This window comes from Paroedura picta, chromosome 6, assembly GCF_049243985.1.
Source record: "Paroedura picta isolate Pp20150507F chromosome 6, Ppicta_v3.0, whole genome shotgun sequence".
Classification (NCBI taxonomy): Eukaryota; Metazoa; Chordata; class Lepidosauria; order Squamata; family Gekkonidae; genus Paroedura; species Paroedura picta.
The window spans coordinates 39,422,997-39,450,251 of NC_135374.1; the positions used below are offsets into that span (position 1 = coordinate 39,422,997).

The 27,255-nt window shown below is 40.2% G+C and overlaps 1 protein-coding gene and 1 long non-coding RNA gene across 7 annotated transcripts in view; one reads left to right on the forward strand and one right to left on the reverse strand.

Moving 5' to 3' along the window:
- Positions 1 to 27,255, forward strand: part of EPHA3 (EPH receptor A3) — a 263,757-nt gene that overhangs the window by 195,442 nt on the left and 41,060 nt on the right. For 3 of the 5 annotated variants that reach the window (XM_077342201.1, XM_077342204.1, XM_077342206.1), the window contains exons 6-10: positions 549 to 673; positions 5,337 to 5,499; positions 11,891 to 11,993; positions 13,112 to 13,179; positions 24,577 to 24,702. In XM_077342201.1, the coding sequence (XP_077198316.1) occupies positions 549 to 673; positions 5,337 to 5,499; positions 11,891 to 11,993; positions 13,112 to 13,179; positions 24,577 to 24,702 (585 nt within the window). The remainder of the gene's footprint in view (positions 1 to 548; positions 674 to 5,336; positions 5,500 to 11,890; positions 11,994 to 13,111; positions 13,180 to 24,576; positions 24,703 to 27,255) is intronic. The other 2 variants (XM_077342202.1, XM_077342205.1) reach the window with 1 other exon arrangement.
- LOC143839757 (uncharacterized) lies at positions 98 to 27,249 on the reverse strand. 2 transcript variants are annotated; one of them, XR_013231845.1, is made up of 4 exons: positions 26,678 to 27,249; positions 7,734 to 7,912; positions 5,845 to 6,030; positions 98 to 175 (listed from the first exon to the last, which is right to left on the reverse strand). It is a non-coding gene; the product is annotated as an uncharacterized LOC143839757 (long non-coding RNA). The 2 variants fall into 2 exon arrangements; XR_013231844.1 differs by having other exon boundaries at positions 5,845 to 6,066.

Sequence of the window (27,255 nt, forward strand, 5' to 3'; positions counted from 1 at the left end):
TTGTTAGATTAAGCCCTGTAAAATTGCTACAGATGTCTGGGAGGAGTTTGAGCGGAGGTGGAGTGAGAAAGAGATGGAATATTTCACTAAAAGGATACACTCAGCAGTGTGCTTATTATTAACAATGGACCTCTTGGGATACTTGTGCATAATCTTTTCCAGTCTTGTCGTATGCCTAAAATAAGAAAACATTATCAATTTGCCACAGAATCTGGTAATAATAACACCGCAACATCATAATAAAGAGGCAGATATTTTTGGGTTCACTTTTTTATATATCAAATGTATTTCATTGCTTACATTATAGTAGCAGATTAGAAACATATGCTCATTTGCCACTGGTCGACTAGCAACAGAAAGTCTAACTATTTTTTTCTTCAGGCCATCCTGCTTCAAGGCTTGGGTAAGAAGTCTATAATACAGCTGTTGAGTGTTGATACAAGTCCAGGTTTATACACAGGAGTCCTTCAGATGGAAACACCACCTTCTTGCCAAGGATTAGAACAATGATAAATTCCATTTGCTTTTGTTTTTTCCCCTTTCCCCAGCTCCATCCCCCATCACAATTATTAGGAAAGAACGGACTTCTAGAAACAGTGTGTCTCTGTCTTGGCAAGAACCGGAACATCCTAATGGGATCATCTTGGACTATGAAGTCAAGTACTACGAAAAGGTGGGAAAGCAGGACAAAAAGAGCCAGAAAGAGATCTGCTTAGGTTCAAGCAGTAACATCAACAATAGAGTAGGAAACACAAAAGACGTTAAAAGCTATAAAGTGTGCTTTCAAATTCATGTCTTTCAGACCAGCAGCCAATGATATAAGAAAAGCGTCAAACAAAATTAAAATTGTGAAAAGTCTCATATTAAAGCCAAAAAAAGAAAACATAGGTTTCTGATATACATGGATGCAATACAATAATTTGGATCTTTCCCGTTCTTTACATTCCCATTGATTTAACATGGTGATAAATCTCCTCTAAAGGGATTCATTTCTACCAGCAGAATGAGATATTCTCACTTTCCCCTTTTCTGTTGTAGCTAGTGTTGCCCCAGGAGGACAGGAGGACCTTGGAGCAGCATCAGAGGATATCAGACATTTACAGCAGGAGGAGGAAATTAGCAAAAAATAGACTTCTATTAATAGACAGCTATCTCACGATACAAGCTGGCATTGTTTTGTTTTGTTTCTTGATCTTAGTAAAATGAAGGACCTTCAAGTGGGAACCTCCATTATTTTCATCTTCCTTTAAAGCTCCCAGTATCTCCCTCTTTCCTGCTCCCCCTAACTACCTTTATATTTTTACCATCTTGAGTTTTTCTACATGCTTTATCCCTGGCACCTTCTGTGGTGCCCATTGCCAGGTGGGCTCAGTTGCACAATGGTGAATCTACAAGGGCATTCATTTTTCCCTGTCTCAAATTCCCCACCCAATTTCTTCTTTTACTCCACCTGGCAACCCCCATATTATCAAACTACTCTGCTTCCTTCTCTCTTTCCCACCTACCCACCAACTTTTTATCTGTCCCTCCATCTTCAGCTACATTTACTATTTATTTCATTTATAACCCACCTTTATCTGCAATGTGGACTCAAAACACTTTCCTTCCTACTCCTCTGCCTTGCCTTTCTTTGCAGGATCCTCAGTCATGCCAGGTACTGCCCTCTGCCTTACCTCATCTTGTTCAGGAATCAGTCAGGGACTGGTTTCTGTTCTGCATTCTGTGGGGATCAGCCAGACACCAGCTTGCACCTTAACTTTCTTGGGGCTTGGCTGTGCTGTGTGCCCGCTCTGCCTTGGCTTACCTCCACATACAGCCTGCTGGGTGACCTTAGGCCTGTCACAGAGCTCTCAGAGCTCTCTCAGACTCACCTACTTCACAGGGTGTCTGTAGTGGGGAGAGGAAGGGTAGGTAAGTCATTTTGAGACTCCTTCTGGTAGTAAAAGCAGGGTACAAAAACTCAATTCTTCCTTGACCTCCCACACCTTGTGCAGGGCTAAGCTAGGCTGGGCAGTGCTTTCTGTCTTGCTTAACTTTGTATGGGGCTCAGCCAGGGTGGGTGCCTCCATTTGCCTCCTTTCACCTTGATTGGGGCTCAGCTGTTGTAAAAGTGCCCTGGATTCATTACAGTTAAGGGAGCTTTATGTACACCAGACAGACTCTTGGATTCAGATGCTCTTTTGTAGCCATGAGAAAGAATTCTGTGACATTCATGAACTGCTCCAAATGAGTCCGGGAGCCCACTGTTGGAGAATGTGTGCATGTATATGACAGGGACAATGCCTTTCTTTTTTTTTTTTTTTAATAAGATTTTTATTTTTGTTTTCCAAGATTAAAGATAATAAAGTACAGGCAATCTACATTGTTAATACAGAAAAAGAAAGGTTATGCTCTTCATTTGATACATTTAGTCCCCCGTTTCAATCCCCTTTTGTAATATTTAAAGATAATACAATGCAAATAATCTACATTATTGATACAGAAAGAAAAAGATTATGTTCTTCGATTGATACACTTGATACCCCGTTTCAATCCCCTTTTAACTTATTTTCTTGGGTAGATCAGATAAGAGCCCCATTGTTCTTGAAAAGCCTCTTCTCTTCATTTAAATTATAAGACTCCACATGGCTACAATATTATAGACTTTTACCCAAAGCTTATAAAGTTTTTCACCTTTCCACCACATTTAAAAAGAGAAGTTTCAACATTTGTTTGCATAGTTTTTAACACTTTTAACAATCATAAACAATTTGTACTTAACGTGGTCTCAGAGCCATCCTCATTTCCACTAGGGAAAAGAAAACAAAAGAATAAAAGCCTACTTAATTGTATGGAAAAAGAAATATATATATATATGTATAGGTTGTTAAGGTTGTAAGCTATATAAGTGTACAGTATTAAATACAAAAAATGATTAGATAGAGTCTTCATTAGTTTGTAAAATAAGGTCTTCGTTAGTTACATTTACACCTCCTCAGTTAGCTGCCTCCTGTTAGTTATGCTTTAAGTTTAAGCTGAGAGTCACTACAGAGATATGTTAATTCAAATTCAGCTTGCCTATATGGCTACTGAAGAAAGCAGGAGGAGGCTTAAGGGGGTCTCATATCGAGGCCTGCCGCATCTTGTTGTTCCCACTGACCCATGTTCGAGTGGAGTTGTAGTCTTTCCCTCGGTGTATACATCGGTGAATCTTGAAACAGTTGTACCTCCTGGGCTCCAATATCAGTACAGTTTTTTTTCCAAGAAGCTCCTTTCAGTCGATTACTTTCACAGCAGATCCATATATCTTTTGATTGGTTCTTGTATACTGTTGTTTTGGAGTGGCTGTATGTCTTCTTGGGTAGGGAGTCCTTATCTAGGCTGCAAAACTCCGGCATCCCCTTTTCCATCTCCATAATTTCCAATTTCTCTTCTACTGGTAATTTTCCACCTTGTTTAGAGCTATCACCAGCCACTGTTATTGATTCATCATTCCTGTTGGAGACTTCTTCCTTGCCGCCCTTGAGCTCCTTGAGCATATCTTCACCTTGTTTAGAGCTGTCATCAGCCACTGTTATTGATTTATCATTCCTGTTGGAGACTTCTTCCTTACCACCCTTGAACTCCTTGAGCATATCTTTAAGCAAGCCATCTATATGTGCTTTCAGGTCTTCTGTCTGTAGTTCCAGTAGATAAGCAAATCTCTTTAGCATGGACATTTTGTAGGCAATTTTGCATATAACCAGTAGAGGTCCTTCGGTGTCCAAACGAAGAGCAACAGTCTGTTTTGGTATTACAGTAATGTCTCACCAGCTGTCGTCCGTCGCTTTAATGACCTGTTGAAGCTTTTCCGAGCCAATTCTCGTTCTGGCAAGCAGCTCTCGCGAGATTCTTGTATCTATTTTTTCAATCTCCGATTTATAAGCAGTGGCGAGGGGATATTCTGGCTACCTTAACTCCTTTCTTTACCTTCTCTCACATATCTTTCTGTATCTCTAGCTTGCTTAAGTTAAAGAAAGCAGCTTTGCACGCCAAGAGTTTGTTCCAGAAGAGAAGGTGCCGAGGGAAACCCCCACTCACTGTTTGTAGGCTTGATCTGATGTCTGCCAGTTGTTTTCACTCCGGAGTTGTAATGAGTCAAAAGTCTTGCAAGGAGGAATCCAATTAGCTTTGAAGATTAGAGTAAGAGCTGTGTAGATTGCAGAGTTGTAAGGAAAGATGAAAGTTTTAAAATGGCGAACGGCACTTACTGGACCCTGTGCACACTGAGCTTGCGTTCCAGGGAATATTAATTTCCCTGCGGAACAGAGAGGCCCCAGAGATTCACAAGGAATTCCTGAGTTGATGGTAGGTGGATTTGCGTATCCAAAACCCGATTCTGTCAATCACAGCAGCGATTGACCCTCAGTGGAACAGGAGCTCGAAGTATTCAAGCTATCTAAGTGCCATAGCTCCGCCCTCTCTCCGACAATGCCTTTCTTGCATGAGATAGAAATCCAGTGAGCTCTTTGTCCCTGCAAAGCAGCCACCTATTCCACTTCTATTCTTGTAGAATAAACTAGACTTAATAGGATGTACTAGTGGGATGAACAAGTCAATACCTTTTGGGGGAAAAGTTAACACAATTGCTTAGAGGTTTCTGTTTTCAGCCAATAATAGCTGATAAGAAATGAGCTTGTGGATGATCAAGATCATTCTGTTTTCTTTGCCCTGTTAGTGGACTAGGCTCTTTTTCCAGACAAGGGACATATTAGCGTTAGATCATATTTTCTTTCTCTGTTTAGGATCAGAGATCTATTCACCCCCACTGCCTCCAAGAAAGACAGCTAAAAAGACTGATTATACTGTTTTTAAAAATCATACTGCAATGGATTTCCAGAAATACAATAACTGGCAATGGAAGTGAATTTAATTAATATAACAGCCCATGTGAAACTGTTCCATAAGTGAAAATAAAATATTTGTTTGGTTTGAGTTATTTATAATCTGCTCTTTTCACATGGACTCAAAGTGGATTACACAAAGTGAGTCAGTAAATGCAACATAACGGGGCATTCAGTAGGGTTGCCAACCCTGAATTGGGAAATTCCTGAAGGATTAACTTAGGCAGGATTGTGAGTAGGTGGGCCAGTGTTTGTCTCTTGTGGCCCTTCCCTGCATACCCAGGGAATTGCTGATTGTCACTGTGGGATGATAGATGAAGTCCCTCCAAGCCAGGCTGGATTCTGGAGATCTTTGGTGGAGGGGATAACTTGGGCATGAAATTGGGGTCACTGTGGGTAGACAGGTAGTTGTGAGTTCACTCCCATTGGCTTTGAGTATGCTAGGTTTTAATGTGGCCCTTTATTTCCTTAAAGCAGGAGCAAGAGACAAGTTACACCATTCTGAGGGCAAGAAGCACCAACGTCACTATCAGCGGCCTCAAACCGGACACCACTTACATTTTTCAAATCCGAGCCCGAACGGCTGCAGGCTATGGGAGCAACAGTCGCAAGTTTGAGTTTGAAACTAGCCCTGACTGTACGTATTTGCCAAAAAAAAATGATTTCAAATGTTTTCTAAGCAGTTTTCAAAATGATAAGGCTGGCTGGTTTTATTCCTTTTCTAGTTCAGCAAATGTGACTCAGTATTTATGATCTGCCTTTCCAGCTAACATGCCTATAAATTTTTATATTTTGTCACTATTTTAAAACATGCTATGAGAAATATACCATAAAGTGATGCAGGTGGTATTCCTACTTTCTCCTGCCACATCTTATTTATGTTGCTGGAATTAAATAAATTCTGTGCTAGATGGCACCTTCTGCCAGGAAAGAAATTTTAAAAGATCCACTGTGCTATAATATCCTGATATTGTTGTCTAACCTTGTGGATGCCGGAAAGTTCTGTACTTCAGAAGAACCGTTGAGTCATTTTTCCTCCTGCAGATCCGCAAAATGGTGCACATTTCATTCTCCTCAAGGCAGAAATCTCCTTCTCATTAGCAGTAGAAGAGTTTGGAAGAAAGCAGTGTGTTTTCAGGGAAATGGCAGCCAAATGCAAATAATGGCCCTGCAAAGCCAGTCTATACTATTACTTGCTGCTTCACTTGTAGAGAAAAATACATAGAAAAGGCATATAGACACATCAACACAAGCATGATTCAGAGAATGACTTAAGAACTGTAAAGTTCACGTTCCAACTATTAACTCAAGTCATGAAGCCATTGTTGTCTTTAGGAAAACAACTAATCATCTGTTCATGGACTGGATCCAGATTAAATTTTCTGATGGCAGAATGGAACTTTCCTACCTCTGTCTTTCCATTGATCTCTGTGAAATGCTGTTCCTGAAGGATGGGGAACCAAGAGGAATGAAATGAGAGGTTCTAGAGCAGGAAAGGTGGATAGGAACAATTTAGTCAGGATCCAACCGTTAGGCTGGCCTAACATAAAATATTGCCGCAAGGATAATTGAATTAGGACAATGGAGTATATGTAGCATTTGTGGAAGGGGGCATTATGTAATAATGTATAGCACAGTCCTATGGGCTTAAACTGGAGAACCCCTGCATAGGATTGCACTGGAAATATTGTAATCATGCTGTTGCTAGATAGATTAGGATCAGAATCAGAATTGCACAGAGCTGGAAGAGACCACAAAGGGCTATCCCCTCCAACTTCCCACATTCTCCTGGACACACACACACTCCTGGAAACACACACTCCTAACAGGTGCTCATCCAATATCCTCCTTAAAATTTCCACTGAAGGAGATTCTACCACCCTCTGGGGCAGCATTTTTCATCTACAAACGATTCTCTCCATCAGAAAATGCTTTCTAATATTTAAGTGGAATCTCCTTTCCCATAATTTGAACCCATTGCTCCTTGACCTTGTCTCCAAAGCTGCAGTAAACAAGTTTGCTCCCTTCTTCAACATGTCCACATTTTACTCTGTTAAGCACAGCTATCATATCACCTCTTGCCCTCCTTTTCCCCAAGATAAACATATCCAAGTTTCTCAACTTCTCCTGGTGAGGCATGGATTCCAACCACCCAACCATCCTAGTCTCCCTTCTCTGAACAAGTTCCAACTTGTTAATATCCTTCTTGACCTACAGCACCCAGATCTGGACATAATATTACAAATGTGATCAATGTCTATAAATGGTGTATATGTCTGAAATTCAGTCCAGCATGTCATTTAGAATTCTAAAAAAAAATGAAACAAATAGAAGAATGCAGAGAGAGGATAGAATGGCTGCTCTTTTACTGGAACTGAGAAAGTTTTGTGCTTATGTTCCTAGAAGAACAATGCAGGGAGACATTCTCCTTAACTTCATAGTTTTAGGTAGATAGATCTTTGTCTGAAGTAAAAGAATAATATTGCAGTCCAGTAGCACCATGCCCATAAACCTGTTTTAGACATTAGGTGTTACATGCTTACCCTCAGACATCTGGACCATTGTTACACAAATATGTAGAAAGCCATGGAGAATTTCTTTAAAATCGCCTTCCATGTGATCACAGTATAATCACATTCAAGTATAATTTCATCTGAGGACAGAAGCTTTTCGGGCTGACGATGTTTCATATATTGCCAGTTTGAATATGCACAGTCCTTTCAAAGTTTAGTTTAACCAGATGTTTCCCTTTTTTAAAAAGTGCTCACTAGCACTGCCAAAATACGTTTTCTTCAGAAAATTGAACAAACTCTTCATTAACCTTTTGACATCAAATTACCTGTTTAATTTGTTGTTATCAGAAATACTCACATTTTGTGTCAGATGGTGTTTGTAAACAAAGGCAAATTATGTTGTGTGCTTCTTTAGGTGTTGTGTGGTTTACTTCCACTCTGTTCACACAATATATGCAGGAATAGCTTCCCCAGGGTTTTTAGTACACAAAGTCATTGACTTCCAGGAAGCAGTGTGTATAGTTTTGTGATGCTTTTCTTTATAAAGAAAAAGAAAAGATGTTTTTATATGGCGGAAAGAAGCATTGAGAAGTCAACAGATTTATTTAATATCCATACAAATAAGAATGTGTGCACTAATAATAGAAATGAGATTAATGCATTGATCAAATGTTGTTGTTTTTTTATTCTGGAAGTTTGCTTAATGCTGCATTCCATTCCTGAATTCTAATATAACTAGAATTGTTTAGAGACAATTCTGGATTTCTCCATGGGCAGCTTGCTAGACATTTCAATTCATTCAGTTGATTTGCACCTTATTCCCCATCTGCATTACCAGTGTGCCCATTTCATTGATAAAGGACTACAAAAAGCATTCTGGATCTTATGCTTTTACAAGGTTCTGTTTGTGTGGTTTTAAATAACATATAGTGTATGTTATTCTAGTAAGATGGTTTTTATGTGGTTTTAATAATGAGCAAAATATATATGTAAAACAGGTCCATCAGGAAGGGCATATTTTAAATTAAATAACTAGTCAGACAGGCTCATATTTTCCAAATAGGGATGGAGGGTGAGATTTGCATAGTAGCCAAAGAACCACGAAGTTAATTTTATCAATGCACACATATACATTTGGACCTTTAAAACATCATACCTAGAGAATCTTGATTCAATCATAGAGTGGGTTTGGCACATTTGCATTGTAAATATAAAGAAATAAAAGAACACAAATGAACTGACAGAGCAACCAGCACAGTTTTTCACCTTTCATTTTCATATTCGTACTGAATGTTCTGTACAGATTCTAGAAAATGCCTAATGGACCAGCTCCACTTCAGAAACAAGATCAGATATTTTGTATCTCAAGATCCAGAGAAAAATTCGAATGAGCAAGAGCAAGGCAAATATTTGCCCATGTTTGCCATGTTTTTTTAAATATATATATATATTTAAAGAACTAGAGTGTTCTGCTATTTGAACATTACAGTAAGTACTCTCTGAAAAGTAGAAACTCCTCCAGAAGTTTATGAAATGGCATAACTATACAGGGTGAATTATACAGTCCTCTGCTGATTATGTCAGTGGGATTGTTAATACTCACACTATCACACTTTGTCCTCAAGCTTTGTCCTTGCTGGGAGAAATGCATGTTCCCACAATGGCAAATTATCATATTTTAAATTAAATAACTAGTCAGACAGGCTCATATTTTCCAAATTAGGGATGGAGGGTGAGATTTGCATAGTAGCCAAAGAACCACGAAGTTAATTCTTGAAGCAGAAGATGTTTAGGATGTACTTTTCTTAAACTTAAGGCTTCCTCCCCCCATGCCACATGACACACTGTAACTAGAGGAGAGTTTCTAGAGTACTTTGTGACATAGCATGGAGGAATCTGCTGTTCAAAGGGAGAAAAGTAAAGAATTCCAGTGGTCTACCACAAACTCTGAATACCAGTTGCTGTGAGTCAAATAACTAGGCAGATAGTTGGTTTTGCATCCTCCTTGTGGACTTCCCAGAAGGATCTGCTTGGCTACTATTGAAACAAGATGCTATACTTTGCCATCAGGGCTGTTTTTAAGCCCCTTTCATAAGCCTAAACAGCCCTTTTTATGGCCATTGTGCAGAAACTTTCCATATTGATCAGGCCAAGAATATCTAGATTAATTTTGTTTGTATTAGATATTAACAATATATTTTTTTTAAATCAGGCAGATAGTTTAAAATTTGGATAATGAAATGTTCAGCTTTTAAATTTAAAATGCATATCTTGTAACATTCCAAACTGAATTATTAGTTTAGAGACTTGCTTCCCTCGACAGAATTATTGAAAATATTTGACATCTTAACATTTAATCTGTCTGTCTCAATGGAAATGACATTTAGCAATTATATAATGATCTAGTAGTTAGCCCTGATTAATTTGTCACATGTATGCATTTTGGAGAGGGAAGAAGGAATTCCAGCCTCGTAGCATAACATAGATTACACCACAGATATTACAGTGATAACTTTTGCTTGTCCCAGGGCCCAAGTGTCTGAAGTTTAAGAAATGTTCTGTTTGGAGAATATAATGGCTCACAAAAATAAACAGAGAAATTTAGTAGTGAGCCAAATAATCTTACACTTGACATGTTTGAATTTTTTAGATTTGTGAGCTTTTAAAAATTCCAGCTTTCTGGAAAATAGCTGAGCTCCTTATTTTAGTTAATAATGGCTATTACAGTAACCTTTTACTCTTGAAATAAATTATATGATGCACACATAGCATTAAGAATCATTCAGAGCATAATTTATGAGAATATATGGGAAAGAAATATGTTTTTGTGTTGAGCAAACATATATGTGTTTCCTGTGACAGATTAATATAATGGTGGTGAAGAGCTCCGCATATTAGATTATTTATTACACTAATTCGATTTTAGGTTATTTATTATACTAATTTTATTTTGGAGCAAATTTTCATTGATCACTTTGGGAATCATGTGTATGGAATATGGATATTCTTGTGTTACAATAATTTTGAGAATTTTAATGCCCAGATCCTTGCATAGTTGATTGTTTTGGAGACAGTCCAACTAAGATGAAGCACTTTTAATTTCCATAGATTTCAATGGCAATTGTGGCAGAGAAATCAAATGTTTATTGTAGACTTTTCATTTGTGTTAGAAACTGAACTGAAACAAAAAAAGCTAACTCCCATTTTCTGAATCACATATTTTACTAAAGAAATTAAACATGGACAATTTTTAAATTTTTATTACATTTATGTACTGCCCTCCCTTGTGGCTCAAGGCGGTTTACAATGAAAATTTGCAGTACAATACAAGGAAAGCATCATGAACCTTATAACATTTCAAACAGTAGAACCTGTAACATTTTAAACTGTAGAACCTTTAAACTTTACAGCAATGCAAATCGGTAATTTTTTTTAACTGTATAGCTGTAGATTCAGTTCTTTTATGAGTATTCACAGTCAGTGGTGGGAGGGCTGTCTGGGCTCTGGTTGGTGGCTGTTTCATTGGCATCTATGAAGGCTTGGTGGAAAAGCTTATTATTATTTTCATTCTGGCAGGGTCATGATCTCTTCTGGGAGCCCATTCCACCAAGTGGGGGCCAGGACCAAAAAAGCCCTGGCTCTGGTTGTGGCTGGACGAGCCTTCCTCAGGCCAGGGATCACCAGCTCATTAGTGTTTGTATGAAGCAGTGCTCTTTGGGGGACCTAGACGGTCCCATGAAGGTGATTACCAGTATTCAGCTGGTTGCAGCTGTTGGAGCACAGACCAGATATGAGCCCTCCAATGTGTTCTCATAAGAATCCTGGCTGCTGCATTCTGCACTAGTTGTAGCTTCTAGATCAGGGATAAGGGCAGGCCTACACAGAGAGAGTTGCAGAAACCCAGCCTAGAGGTGACCATCACTTGGATCACTATGGTTAGGTGTTCTTGGGCCACGTAGGGTGCTAGTAGCTTAGCTTGGTGCAGGTGGAAGAATGCTAGCCATACTACTCTTGTGACCTGTTCCTCCATAGAGAGGGAGGTGTTGAAGATCATGCCCAAGTTCCTGGCTGAGTGTGCTACTAGTAGTTGCACACCATCTAGGTAGGACAGTCGCACTTCCTCGCCAGGTCCCTTCCTACTGAACCATGGCACCTCCATCCTTGAAGGATTAAGCTGTTGAGTTGAACTGTTTCATCCATTATGTTAGATTTCTTTAGCTAAACATTCCAAGTTTGATTTTAAATCATCAATAAAAACTAATGATGATCATTGTGATATATTTTATTTCTGCTAATCACTACAGACTTTTGTAAGTAGATCTATAGAACTTTGACTTCAGTTTTCCCTGTAGATCATTCATTAGTAAAGAGTGAGTTTTCCTAGCTGAGAAATCAAGCATAGTTGTTCCCAGGTTGAAAAGAAAGTGATGTAATGATTTAATCTGTCTGCTGCCTAAATTTGTCTGTAGCAATATATATGTATATTTACTCATTTTTATTTTCTTTGACTTCTAGCTTTTTCCATATCCAGTGAGAATAGCCAGGTTGTAATGATTGCCGTTTCAGCCGCAATAGCAATTATTCTGCTCACAATTGTGGTTTACATCCTGATTGGGAGGTTAGTTCATCATTATTTTATCCATTTTTTTTCCGTTTCTTTCTTGCTGCATTAGAACAATAATCATTTTTGCTAAGATGCAAAAGAATGGACCCCTGTGCCAGTTACATTTCAAAATCAGCTTTCTCTTAAGGTGCCTTATCATGGAATTGTCTGTATGGTTATAACTTCATCATGATCTTTTTTCTGATAGTGGCCCAGTTCCTTGGAATGACCTACCAGAGCCATTGCATAGAGTGCTTTCATTTGCTACATTATGTTTGCCAGGCCCTACAGAGGACTGATATCACTTCCCGGTTTTCCCTAGAAGTAACTTCAACCCTCTCAAGGAACTTCTGAAAACTCTATGGTTTTGTTATACAGTTTCTGGTTTTTCCTAGAGAGGTGTTATTCCTGACAGTGATTTAAGAAAATTGTTTCCCTCACTGGGTGCTAGAGTGCTGGTAGGCAAGGCCTGCTGAAAGCAAGAGATCTGCCGCCTCAAGCAGGCACATAGACCTGTGCTATGTTTAGGAAAACATATGAGATAGTCTTGTTCCTGAGAGCATTTGGAGGAGACTAAATTTAGCAGATTTGACTGTGTTCCTTTGGTGAGTTTTCCAATTTTCAGTGTTCTAAATATTTGACTGTTTTGCTGTTTGTGCATTGTAAGCTTGTTAGCAGGTTATTATAACATGTTATCATGACCTAGTTGCTACACTGTTAGCCACCTGGACTCTGTAAAGAAAGTGAGATAGAAATATTTTATATACATGAGTAAAATGGTTAGTCCATTTAGGCCCTCAGCTGCTGAGCAGTACATAGGCACAGCTATGTACATTAATGAGGCTGCTAACAATAGTAGCACCAGTCCTACTGAACTTGTTTTAAAAAGCTATAAACACATTCCTAGGCAACTGTAAAACTAAACTGGTGTGGTCAAAAATCAGCCTATTTTCTCATTAAGCAATTTCCTCAAATTCCCTCAGAATTATCTCAACTCTGTAAGGTACAGAGAAAGTAAATGGTATTAAAGTTTATACCAGATATTTAGTAATTTAAGGAAAATGTTGCATTCTCTTTTTAAAATGTAAACAGTGTATACATTTCTGATTTTTTAAAATTATTATTTCTTGTAGGTTCTGTGGACATAGTAAATCAAAACATGACACTGATGAGAAGAGACTGTATTTTGGCAATGGGCACTGTAAGTTACAAAAAGTGGTACATAAATATTATGTTAGCCAAGTTCCTTGCATTCTGAGCAAATTCATATTGAGGGTAGATTTGTGATGCTGGTGGACAGGAAAAGCCCATACAACCTTGTATCCATCTAGAAGAAGAAGAGTTGGGTTTTATACCCTGCTTTCCCCTATTCAAAGGAGTCTCAAAACGGCTTACAATTACCTTCCCTTCTGCTTCCCACAGACACTGTAAGGTAAGTGACTCTGAGAAAGCTCTGAAAGAAACTGCTCTGTGTGAACAGCTTCTAACAGGACTGTAACTAGGCCAAGATCACCCAGCTGGCTGCATGTGGAGGAGTGGGGAATAAAATTTAGCTCATCTGATTAGAAGCCTCTGCTTTTAACCACTACAACAAGCTGGCTCTAGAATCTCATTTAATTTGGGGTGCTGTTCATGCAGTCCTGCTAAACTGGTTCATAGAATCATAGAATAATAGAGTTGGAAGGGACCTTGTGGGTCATCTTCTCCAACCCTCTGCACTATGCCAGACACTCACATCCCAATCGCTCATCCACTGTAATTTGCCACCCCCTTAAGCCTTCACAGAATCAGCCTCTCCTCCCCGTCAGATGGATATCCAGCCTCTGCTTAAAAATTTCCAAAGATGGAGAACCCATCACCTCCCAAGGAAGCCTGTTCTGCTAAGAAACCACTCTGTCAGGAACTTCTTCCGGATGTTTAGACAGAATTTCTTTCGAATTAATTTCATCCCATTGATTCTGGTCCATCCCTCCAGGGCAAGAGAGAACAAGAGAAGAGAGAACAAGTCTGCTCCATCCAGTTGCGTTTCTATCGTTTCCCACAGGTTTCCGGTCTCGGCAAAAATCGCTAGCCAGGAAGCGATATTGCCGAGCTGTGTCCCACCCCTGGCCGTCAAGCAGCCAATGGGCGGCCGTTATCATGCTCCCAAACAGCCCCTTTCCCTTTAAGGAAGGTTTAAAAAAAAACACACACACACACGTTGCAACGAATCTGCGTTGATTCGTTGCAACGGAGAGACCCATCCAGCTAGCAGGTGGTGTTTGAGCTGCCGTTTCATCGTTGCCACGCTCCCCCCGAGTGAAAAAAAAATACCCCCCCCCCTCACGGGCGCGATTTTCGGGCGAAAATAGTGTGAAAAATAAAGGGAAAATAAACCAGCAAACGGGCCTCTGTGTTGCTTGTGCTTGGTGACTTTAAACAGAGGGACTGAAGCCGGGGAAGTCTTGCTGGGTAAACGAAGGCTTGCCGGTGCGTTGACCTCCGCTCGTTCGGAGAAAAAAAATGGCGATCGCTTCGCCGGAAGATCAGAGGAGAGAGCTAGGGGGAGGGACTTTGCAGAAACCGCAACAATGGTAACGCAAAGAACTTTTCCGCTAGTGTTGCAGATTGGTTGCAGGAGTGTACGGTTTCCGGAGGGTGAATCCACTTTTGGGGATTTCCCTGAAAGCACTACAACGAAGCGCTTTTTGCGGATCAGTTTCAGGAGTGTTGCAGATTGTGTACGACGTTGTGCATAATGGCAAAACTGTAGCGATTTCAATTTGTAACCATTGTGCTATTTTGGATGAGTGTGGAATGGCCCTGAGAGTGGAGGTTAAAAAGGGGGCAGTTCAAAATGGCAGTAGCAAAGAAGTTGACAACTCAGGAAATGAGGGAGAAAAAAGGGAGGATTTCTGACTGTGTGGATCTGTGCAGAAGTGCTTAAATGTAGAAATAGTAAGTTTGCATTTGAAGTTCATAAGCTTGTGTTCAATTCCAGAAGTTTTTATTTGTTCTGATCAATGTTTAATGGTTTAACAAAATTAGGTTCTCTAAAAGAAGTCAGCCCTCTTCCACAGAACATTTGGAAACATTTCCTCAGCACTGAAATGCCTGCGGAGTGTGCCATGTTTACCGATATCACTACCTGCTGATCAGTGTTTCCAACTGACACATCTTAATACCTGACCTCATTAGAGTTGCTTCTAACTGTGCAGTCATATTTAGTTCTTTCCAATTAAGAACTGTGCGTGGAAAAGATCAGTTTCTCTAAATATTGCAAAGGATATTTTTCAGAAACACATTCTCTTCCTCCCAGTGATTCGGGATGGTATGCATAGTATTTTCAGATTTTATATCCATATTTTTGAGGTAGATGATGTTGAGAGAGAACTGGCCAGATGGTTGATGAGGGCTTTGAACTCGGATCTCCCCATTATTGTACTATCCTGGATTTCAGTAATATTAACACCCATTTTGAATTCCTTTGCATGAAACCAGTGTAAATTTTTAGAATAATACATGTAGAAAGCATCTTATGGCAAACAGTGAACTAGATCCAGAAATGAATAAATGGAAGAAGAAACCTACTTGCTGTTTGTTTCCATTTGTATAAGGGATTGTGCAAGAATTTGTTCACCTATTCTCCTTCTGCTCCCATTATAGTTTGTATTGGGATATTTGGTTAATATATATGATACATATAAGAAGATGATTTTGTCTTATGACAGTCTGCATTATCTCACAGTTTAGGGGAGGTATACAAAGACTGTGAAAGTTAAATTCTTCACAGAGGATCTTGAGTGACAGGCTGTTCCAATGAATTTGATTTAACCACAGTTTCTGTTAAATGAAGGTTATGTTTGTCACCTGAAATACTTAACAAATAAGGATTTGCATATAAGAAGGAAAGGGATAAGAGGGAATGAAAATTCTCTGGCTCTGATTCCTTAAGCGAAGGTAAAGTCTACGTAAAGTTACATCTAGTACCAGCTCTGACAGCCAAACTCCACAACCTGGATTGTTTTTTCAGTTTATATTCTATAGTGCATGTATTGCAAAATGTATTGCATTTTGATTCTATTTCCTCTAATGAATTTTTCCACATAGTATAAATACTGCTATTCAGTTACAAATTCTTCCTTTCCTCCTTTTTTCTTGCCCCCCTCCCCACAACTGGACTAAGAATTAATTCTTTCTGTGTGGTTTTAAATGTGGTTGCTGAAATTAAAACCTTTACGTAATTGCAACTGTATTGGGGCAAATGAAACTCCAAATTGTTTTTCTCCTGAGCCTTGCTCCCAAAGGAACATGACTCTGCTTTCTTTATGGCAAGCACCAAGCTGTGAGATCCAGCTACTTAAGGCCGCACACTGATAGTTAACACAATGGGCTTAAGCTACCCATTTAGCAACATGTGCCTCACATCATGAGGTCTGCATTATTCAAATTTAATTAGGATATAAAACAGAAACAGCCATTTAAAATGTGCCATAGACAAATAACAGGTCAAAATTTGTTCTGCCCACCCCTATACATTGGAAGGTCACAATCACTATGTTTAAATTAGTCACAGTAGGTACATTCCTGTGGATTCATCCACTTAAGATTTTGTAACTGTCCAGTATTTTTTTTAAAGATTCATGTTATAACAAATAAACGTTTTCAAAGTCACAGCTTTTCTGGGAAATATTCTACAAGAGTATTCTGAATCACAAAAAAAATATTATTTCACTCAGCGCATATATGATTTCTGGCAATATTTTCCACCCTTAATTTAATTCTAGTTTCATTCTAATGGTATCTTACTTTTTAAACATTTTCCTTAAGTAGCAACATTTACACTGTTGATTGAACAATTCCTGGTTCACCCACAAAGTTTATACCATGCCAGGAAGAAAAGTATTTACTTAAAAGAGTGGTCCAGATGCTTAAGCATTCCTTGAATCTGCACACAGGCCTCAAATCCACTCCCATGTCCCTTGACCAGATGAAACTATTAAGTGATGATAGAAATGCATTCAGAAGCTGTTCATTGTAAAAAAATCATGAACCTGTGAACTTCCTGTTCTTCTACAGTTCATGTTAGATCAGGCTTTCTGAACCAGGGTTTCATGAAACCCTGGGCTTTTTTTGACAGCCCTGAAAGGGTTTTCAAAATGAGTGGGAGTTAATTAATTTTTAATATATTTTAAACATTTGTTAAACATTTATTGGGAAATATGACCATATATAGTCATTTCAACCCATTTCTCCCCCTCCCAAAATGGCCAATGATGAGCCTAAAGGGTGTGGGGAGGGCTCTAGGTGAGCATGTACACAGCTATGCTTCCCAACCATATTCACACCACTTCGGAGGTTTCTTGAAGCTTGAAGAATGTTTTAGGAATTTCTCAAAAAGTTGAGAAAGGCAGTGTTAGGTGGTCAGGTTGTTGGTTCTTCAAATGAAGAAACCATCACTGGATCCTCAGGACTAAGCCAGCTACCGCCTGGTCTCGCATCTTGTGTTTCTAGGTAAGGTGGTTGAAAAGGCTACCGTGGGCCAGCTCCTGTCATTCTTGGAATTAGAGTCTATATTAGGCCACATCATTGCCAGGTTGAACCATTGTCATCTGTTGATGCCCCATGATGACCATGGGGAGATTAGTTAGTTGGAGGTGGGGCAGGGTGAGTTATATTTTTAATGTGGTCATTAAAATTGTTATGGGGGACTTTATTCTGTAACCTGCTGTGAGACGGTTTGCTGATTGCGGCCAGTAACAAATTCAATAATAATAACAATAACAATAACAATGATAATAATATTCACCTATGTTCAAGATGTCTAAAATTCTTCTTAAACAAAATAGGTGAGCAAACAGGTTTAGCTGTTTTATCAACATTCTTTTAACTTTTAGAAGAAGAAGAAGAAGAGTTGGTTCTTATATGCCTTTTTTCCCTACCCGAAGGAGGCTCAAAGCGGCTTACAGTCACCTTCACATTCCTCTCCCCACAACAGATACCCTGTGGGGTGGGTGAGGCTGAGAGAGCCCTGATATCACTGCTCGGTCAGAACAATTTTATCAGTGCCGTGGCGAGCCCAAGGTCACCCAGCTAGATGCATGTGGGGGAGCGTAGAATCGAACCCGGCTCGCCAGATTAGAAGTCCGCACTCCTAACCACTACACCAAACTGGCTCTCTTTAGCACTTTTCTGATTGCAAAATTTCTTGTTACTGGGAAAAATTTTGTGAAGACATTCATTCATCCATTCAAAAATGAGTATGCATATCTCCAGAAGTATAGGATAAGACGGACAATACTGAGCTCAGTGCAAATTGCTTTCCTTTTGTTATGCTGATGCTTGACCCTTATTTGCTGAACACTTGTAAATTAGGAAATAAGTACTCCAATCTTTAGGGTTACAGTTTCAGCTGGTATCCTTAATCCCTGGGAACCTTATTCCCTAATTTATAAGACTTTAGTAAATGTCAGTCATCAGGATAACTAAAGAATCAGCCAAGCACATGTCAGGGAGGGAAAGTACTTCAAATAGCCATCAATAGTGATAGCTCTGTTTTTTTCTTGGTCCTTAAATTGAACACATTGGGCAACCCCAGTTTCAACACTAATCTTAAGAGAGTTTTGAACCATAGTGAATGTGTGAAACATGATGATGAATTGTCACAGTCAGATATTTGGCTGGTAGTTGATGCTCTGTAATTTGAGATCTAACCAAGTTCATGAGAATTGCAGATGTTTTTTCACAGGATGCTTGTTGTTCCAAGCAGTGCTGTGTTCTGGAGCTGAACAGACATTGCCCAGAATGTCCAGGTGTTTCTTCAGACTTCTAGGCACTGTTCCATGGGTTCCAGTGACAACTGGCACAATGATAATCTTCTCCCAAAGGCTCTCTTGAGCCCTTGGAGCAGTGCCTAGAAGCCAGACAGTTAAATTTGACAGCTGAGTGATGCAGGATGCACTCATCATCTGTTAGGTTTAAATGACTGAGTGATCAAACATTTTGGTTTCATAAGTCCCTTTGAAGGGGGGAAAGTAAAACTGACTGGTTAAATGGCTGCCAGCCATTTAAATCTAATCGCTGACCAGCAGACCCAGTCAACTGTTAGTTTTCACATCCCCATTTAAAACAGGGGGAGAGAAACCAACCTGTTTATTTGCTGTGAGTATTAAACGTTTCAGTCCCCCCCCTTCATGGGTAAGCAAAAATGACTGCTTAAATGACAACTGGCTGGCAGACACAATCAAATGTTACATTTAAATGGCTGCAAGCTATTAACACTCTTAGTTTCACCCCCCCCCCTTCAATGCAAGGGGGAAGTGAAACTGTTAGATTATATGTTTGGCAGCCATTTAACCCTTCCCAAGCATTCCCCCTTCTCCTGGTCCCAGCAAGCTGCAGCTGGGGGAAAGCCCTTTCATGGCGGTCCTGGAACCAAACCTGTTGGACTGGCTCAGTTTATCTGAATTCCTTTTGGGTTGAGTCAGTTCATTTTGGGAGCCACCCCATTTTGGGTTCATGCCCATCTTTAATTACTGTTTTTGTTTTTTTGAATCTTGGACTTCATACTATTCATTTCTTTCACAGCTAAAATGAGCCCTTCTGTTTCTTTCTTGAAGTACCCATTTTGGAGCCACTTCCAAGTATTTTCACTATCACATTTGTTCTTTATGCCTTTCAAATATTGCCCGTGCAAGTGCTTTTTTTCCTTCAGTTCTCAAACTGAGTTTTCATTTCAACCTTTTTGTAAACTTCTTTGGTTTCTATAATCTTAAATAAGTCTGCCTTGTAAACTTCAGCTAGAAGTTGCTCTTTGCTTTTCTTGGTGAAGTTCTTCAGTGCTTGCTTTCCCCTCATCAACTGTTATTATTACAATGCGAGCAATGAAGCCCTTTGTGCAAAAAAACCCCAATGGGCTCTAAAAAACTGTTGCTGGTGGAAAGGCTGAGGGTAGCAATAAGGGTTGACGGGAGTGTTGAGGGGGAGGTGGAAGATACAAGTGTGGCTCGGCTGCATCTTTCCTTCAACAGGGAGACTAGCCACAGCAGGATCTGTTTCACTCAGGCTGTTCTCAGCATGGCACAGACAGAGAAATGTGTTGCTCTCCTCAATCAGTTGTAGTTACAGGCTTCCTTCACAGCAGGCCAGTAGGGAAGGGAAGGGAAGGGAACGGAAGGGGGGTGCAGGTTCCTGAGCAAGAGCCCCAATTGACCCTGAAAGGGGGATATTCCACAAATAGTCCAGTTTTGTCAGCGGTTCCTGAGCAGATCCCTTGTACTTCAGAGCATGCTGGTTAACTGATGAGCCAACCTTGATCACAACTTCCCTTTACTGTGGCACAATATGAACAGTTATATAGTCCACAGTCTTGTTCCCTTTATAAAAGGTCCTCCATTAACCATGCTATTCTAATACAGCCCTGTTGCCTTTACAAAAATGAATTCTTGATTCATTCTTACTACTTCACAAATCAGATGGATATGTTTGAACATTCAAATCAAGCTTTTAGACAAAGAATTCAGTGACCCTCTGTTCAAATTAAGTCTTCTGGAGATTCTCAACTACTTATAGGGATGCTAGCCTCAAGGTGAGACCTGGGGATCCCTCAGAATTACAGGTCATATCCAGACTGCAGGGATCAGAAAACTGATGCTTTGTAAGGTGGACTATGTGGCATTGCATCCCACATAGGTGGAGCCTTCCCAGGCTCCATCTCCAAATCTCCAAGAGTTTCCCAACCTAGCTTTGCAACCCTACCCTCCCAGCCTCATCTGGAGGACAGGCAGTATCTGACAACTCTATGAAGTGGCCATATGAATGATTTTGCCTTTCCCAGGTATTCTGTAACATAGTAGATGAAATATGATTGTCCACAGTCCTTTTAATGGAAATAAATTGTTTCTTGAAAGTTAATTCTTTTTTTTAATCCTTGGAGCTATGACTGGACCTTCCAAGGCTAGCTAGCAACTGCCCCCCCCCCCAAACTGTCACAGGGGTAATAAAAATCCAATGGTGCCAGGCATTCTTTCAGTAGTAGCTGGTAAAAGTCTAATGAAAATACAAAACCTGAAATTCTCCTGGGCTATTTGCAACAGGATAAGCTAACTTCTGTGACTGTAATAAACTTTTGGCACTTCAGCCTATGGCAGCTGGTGTATTTCAGTGAGTTTATCCTGAATTGCTTGAGAAAAAGTCTAAGCCCTAAACTGTTCCCTTCAGCCTTATTTTATATCCTATAATATCATTTCAGACAAACAGAGTAGTATTTCATCTTCTCAGAAAAATCTCAATTTGCCCGCTTCTGGACAAGACCTTTCTATTCTTTTGTTGCCTGTAGGGCAACTCAAGGTGGTAAAAATAGAAATGGAAATCATGGCATTTGCACAGAAGAAAAGCTGTAAAGCAGAGCAGCTTAACACATGCACATGTGTTTATTATACACAGTTCATGACAAAACACACTTAGGTATATTGACTGCCATTAATAAGTGGGTATAAATGGTTCATGTTTTTTAGCCACCTGATGACACAGACCTCTGGGATCTGCATTAAAATGAACAGCAGCAGCCCTCTTCCCAGTTATTTAGGGGCTTTTTAATAGCCATTGCTTTTTATTGGAGGCACGCAGGAGTCTGTAACAGGCAACCTGCATAGGTGGCAGGGAGCCTTGACAAGATTTTTCAACCATAGCAATCTGCTGCTGTAGGGATATGTGTGTTTGAACTAGTATTGCCATCTCTGACTTGGGATACTCCTAGAAACTTAGGGGTGCATCCTGGAAAGAGTAGAGATTGGGGAGGCAAGGGAACTCAGCAAGGGTGTGATGGCATATAGTCCCCCCTCCAAAATTGCTGTTTCCTCCAAGGGAGCTGCAGTCTACAGCCTGGATATTAATTGGAACTCCAGGAGAGCTTCAGGGCTCATGTGCAGGCTGACAACTTACATTGTTGTTTGAAAGATCATAGTGAAAATGATTCTTTGCACACTACTGCCCTGCAGGAAAGATTCTCAATTGTTAAGTTGTGTGAAGTACTCTTCCTCTATAACAGTGATTCTCAACCTGGGAGTAGGGACCCCTTTGGAGGTTGAACTACCCTTTCACAGGGGTCGCGGCAGGGCAAGCAGCTTGGCCGGGGGGGGGGGGCACCATCCACACAACAGCTTTTCAGGGTAGATCACGATCGAGCGTTTGTCTGTCTGGAGCAGCAGAAAAGAACAAGATCAGCATGGTGGGACAAGAGGCAGAACTGAACTGAGAAACCCCAGAAAGAAAACCCATTTATATACAATCATGAACAATGGATCTTCACATCATTAATTAGTTTTGGTTTAATTTCTGCATAATTTTATGGTTGGGGGTCACCACAACATGAGAAACTGTATTAAAGGGTTGTGGCATTAAGAAGGTTGAGAACCACTGCTCTATAAAGAACATGCCATCAAGTCACCGCTGGGTGTTCCAAGCATGAGATGAATAGGGCTGATTTGCCATTGCCTTTCCCTGAGTATCAGCCTCAGTTTTGTTTTGATTTCTTCCATCCAGATACTGACCATGCTTACCTCACAAGCCCTGATGAGCTCAGGCCAAACTGGGCCTATTTTCTGAGTATCAGCCATCATTTCTGTTTGATGAAATTAATACTTAAGTTTGCCTTTTGTCATTTGACTCTTGAAGCTTTTACATTTGATCTCTAAACCGTGTGAGCGTTTTGAGGAAATTCGTACAGCAATAAGAGCATGTGAACATCCCAAAAGCACTAGACCAAATAGCCTGACAGAGCAGCCTTTTTTCTGTTGTGGATTCCCCAGTAACTGGCATTCAGAAGTAGACGGCCTCTGGATGCAGCCATTTGTGCCTGACGCAGCCAGCGCCGCGCCACAGGAAGGGAGGGGAGGCGCGGGCATCGGTGTGCTGGAGGGCGCCTGCATGTGTGCACCCGCTGGGGTGCCGGTGCCGACACCCACACCTCCCCCCTCCTCCCTTCCCCCTCCCCCGCGGCAAGGTGCTTGCTGCGTCGGGCACAAACAGCTGCTTTGGATGTAGAAACGCCCAGCTATTGTGGCTACTAGCCACGTCAACCTCTCCTCCATGACTCTCATTCCTTTTGAAATCCTACTAAACCATTGTTCTTCGCCATATATTGTGGAAGCGCTTTTCACAAATTAATTATGTGTTGTGTGAGGAATTTCTGGGTTTTGTCTACCAGGAATAAACTTCAGATCAATTTTGGAGAAGAATCCCTCCTGTCTTTAGTAGAAAATAAATTGTTAATATATAAGAACAGTTCAGAAATATGGTTTGACCTATATGCTACATGACAGTCTGGGTTAGAATACTTATTTTTCATCATTCTGTGTAGGATAAATTGTGAAGTTGTGAAATAGTGGTGAAAGTGCTGGAGTGTGCAAAAAAATGGTATTATTTATTTATTCATTCATTTATTTATTTAGATTTCTATACCGCCCATTTCTTTGCAGCTCTGGGCGGTTTACACAGAATATATGAGTCTATTAAGCCTGAAACAAATTGGATATTTCCACAAACGTCCCAGATCCCAATACTGGTTTGATATTTGAATCCAGAATTTATTTTAGAAATCTGGGAACTGAGAAGCAAAATACCAATTTTTAAAAAATCCAGTCTCGCTTTGTACCGCCACACACAGACCTGGGTATGAGCTCTCAGCTCAGGCTGCCCCCAATAATCTTCGGTATAGAAGAAGAAGAAGAAGAAGAGTTGGTTCTTATATGCTGCTTTCTCTACTCAAAGGAGGCTCAAAGCAGCTTACAGTTGCCTTACCTTTCCTCTCCCCACAACAGACACCCTGTGAGGTGGGTGAGGCTGGGAGAGCTCTGATATCACTGCTCAGTCAGAGCAGTTTTATCAGTGCCATGGCAAGCCCAAGGCCACCCAGCTGGCTGCATGTGGGGGAGTGCAGAATCGAACCTGGCATGCCAGATTAGAAGTCCGCACTCCTAACCACTACACCAAATTGGCTCTCATTCAGCTGAACATACCTGAATGAAAGGCAAAAAAATAATAAAACCCCTCAGCTTTATTTAAACTCAGCTATCTCTGATTTGTATTTGGCTTAAATTATAGCCTCAAAATACCAGTAAATTATTTCAGGGTATTTTGGGGGGCTCTGTTTATGCCAAATGCACACCCCTAATTAGGACTGAGGACTTCTTGACTTCTCAGCCATAATGTTCCCTAGACTGAACAGTCTCTCTCAACTTTCTTCCTGAGGTTGTTGCAAGGATAAGATAGAGGGCTCCTGAGAAGAAGGCTGGGATAGAAATGTAATAAATAACATATAGGCATTTAACTCTGCACTGGTGAATTGCCGAATAAATCTCGAAGTAGTAAACATGCTTTCAGTCCTGCTAAAAAAGATATCTAGAAACTGAAAGGGAAGACAAGATTTTTTTTCTTTTATCCTGAATGATCTGGGGAATAAATGTTCTTTTGCTGATGTCATGGTTACAGTTTGATCCCAGGTAATTTTGTATCTTTCACTATAGTGAGGTTTCTGTGTTGTTTACATTTCATGCTTGTTAATAAACCCGTTCTTTTACTTAAGGTTCACGTGTCATTCCCAATTTTATTTTTTAAACAGTAAAACTCCCAGGCCTCAGAACTTACGTGGATCCACATACCTATGAAGATCCTAACCAAGCTGTCCATGAGTTTGCAAAGGAGCTAGATGCTACTAGTATTGCCATTGACAAAGTTGTTGGAGCAGGTAAGGATTCTTATACTGGGAATCTCTGCCTATTGCAGTGTAGAAAATGTATCTGGGCCATTTCTGCAAGGATCAAGCAGTTATTGAAAGTCTTCTCTCCAAATGCTGAATGGATTTAAACCATTTTGACTGTCAGATCTGCCTTTTTAGATCATTTCCCTTTTCCCAAGCAGAGCCCGGCATAGGCATCTACAAAGCCACCAGTGAACTTTGGTACTGCTTGTCTGGTAAACCCTACGTTTACATCTACACAACATTGACTATTCTGCTGTTGTTGTGCATGGCAATCATTCAAAAATGGATTGTCTTGTGTGGACAAGACAAGACAGTCCTGTTACAAACTAGTAGTTGTAGTGCTATATCCAATAAAGTGTGGATGCAGTATATGTGTATCCAGATCATTTCTACATCAAACAACAGAAAGCAATTACGGTGTTTTACTGAGAAGGAATATATTGGTTTTGGTTAATGTTCCATTTGATACAGTGTTGTGTTTCTGGCAGTAAGCACCAGATGTAGTACTACTCACAGAAAAAACCCAGAGGAAATGCAGACAAGTACAGAATAAAAATCAGACTACAGATTTTTTAAATTTAAAGAACCAGAAACAAGGGGGAAAATTAGATAAAACTACCTCTCCCTTGGTGTGGGTATAAACCACAATGATTTAGACAGCTCAAGGTATGTTTTATGTTTGCTCTGTAGCATGATTCTTTTTCAAATCCCAGTGGAATCGTAACAGATTCTTATGGCTCCTCCAAATTTAACTATGTTTCTAAGTTATTCCCTCCCTCAAGAGCCCCACAACTTTAGGTAGTGCCTCAGTAGTTTTGGGAGCCTAGTCTGAGGAAGCCTCCATTATCCTCTATGATACCTCAGAAATCTCATCAGTATAGCAGATCTTAAAAATGCACGCATTCTCTCTCACATACATTGCCCCTAACAGTAGTTGACTATTCGGTTATAACTGAGAAGCTAATCTATAATATTCTGACCTTCCGCATTATCAAGTGTATAGTAGGCAAGTAATTCTAGGTTACAGCCACGTTGGATCTTGGTGAACAATTACAACAGTGAGAGATTGGAGTTAGGACAGGAGCAGACAGAGCCTGCCTAAATATGGGAGAAGCTCCATGTGTCTGTAGGTCTGTTGGCCATTTTACATGTAACAAAGATTGCATAGATGACAAGTGTGCAAAATGTACACCTACATGTACCCAAGTTGCAGCCCACAGCAATTCTACCAAGCAGAATTGCTGTTCTGACTTTCATAACTCCTTACAGAATCAGAACCCAGATAACTCTTTGCAAGTTTAGGCCCTAGAGAATAGACATGAGCAGAACAGGACTGTGTTATTATTTTCCTACTCATGAGAAGGCTGCAAACTATAGCAAACATAGGGCAGAACAAATTCTGTTTTGACTCAATCCTTGGCACAGCCATATTTCTAGGCCAAGTTTCTCATTGCCTTACATAAAACATGTATCTACTTCTCCCTTGCATCTTTAGCTTAATGTGCTATCTTGTGACTGCTCATCAAGGAATCCATACCTGAATGCCATGGGTCCCCAAGACAAGTGTGTGCAAATGAACTCTTGTAAAATAAATGCATAGTATAATAAGAAATTTAGAAAATATAAATTTATCTATATTAGAAAGCAACACAAGTTTCTTAAATCAAATGCTAGCTTAACTGCCTAACACAACAGGTGTTGCATCAGATAGTATAGACCAGGGAGAGTCAAACTGTGGCCCTGGACTACAATTCCCATGAGCCCCTGCCAGCCCATGCTTGGAGGGCCGTAGTTTGACTACCCCTGGTATAGGCTTACTTTATGCAAATGCAGGCCTTAGCTCAAGCACTTTTTCTATGTTGCTGACAGCAGTCCATAGGTGCAAACCTCTGATTCTTTCAAAATCCAAACTAACCTTTGATCTCCACATTCTTAGGCTAATTATAGTTTTTTGACCTACCTGAGTCAGGTGATTACAATGAGTCCTTTAGAAAATTACCTAACCACTCTGATTCTCAGCCTCTCATTCTGCAGCTCACCAGTTCTTACAGAGAGCCAATTAGCCCATCTCATACTTTGGCCTTGTAGATGCTCAGATGATAAGAGGCCTGTGGGCTGTGAAGGACCAATTAAGAATTAATTAAGAACATCTGCAAGATGGAACCAGTTTGACATAAGGCATATTAACCCTTGAGAGAAGGAATTAGGGCTGCTTTGCTTGACACTGCTGCTGGAGTGTTTTCACACATTACCAGCCATTGTCGTGACCTCTGGATGCTGCTGCCTTGATACTAACCACCATGCCCTTGCCTCTGCTGTTCTGTAGGATGCTGAGTTCCAACGCATACCATCAGCCAAGCTTCTTTAGCTAGCAATAAATGCCCTGTTCCAGGAGGTGTAAGAAGCAAATTCTTCTCTGGCTTGTGTTCCTAGGAGTTAGGAGATGCCTAGGGAGCTCTCACTCAACTGGAGCCTTGTGTTCTTTTTCTAAAGAATTCTAACAACAAAGATATCTCCTACCTGGTGGGGATGCTATAC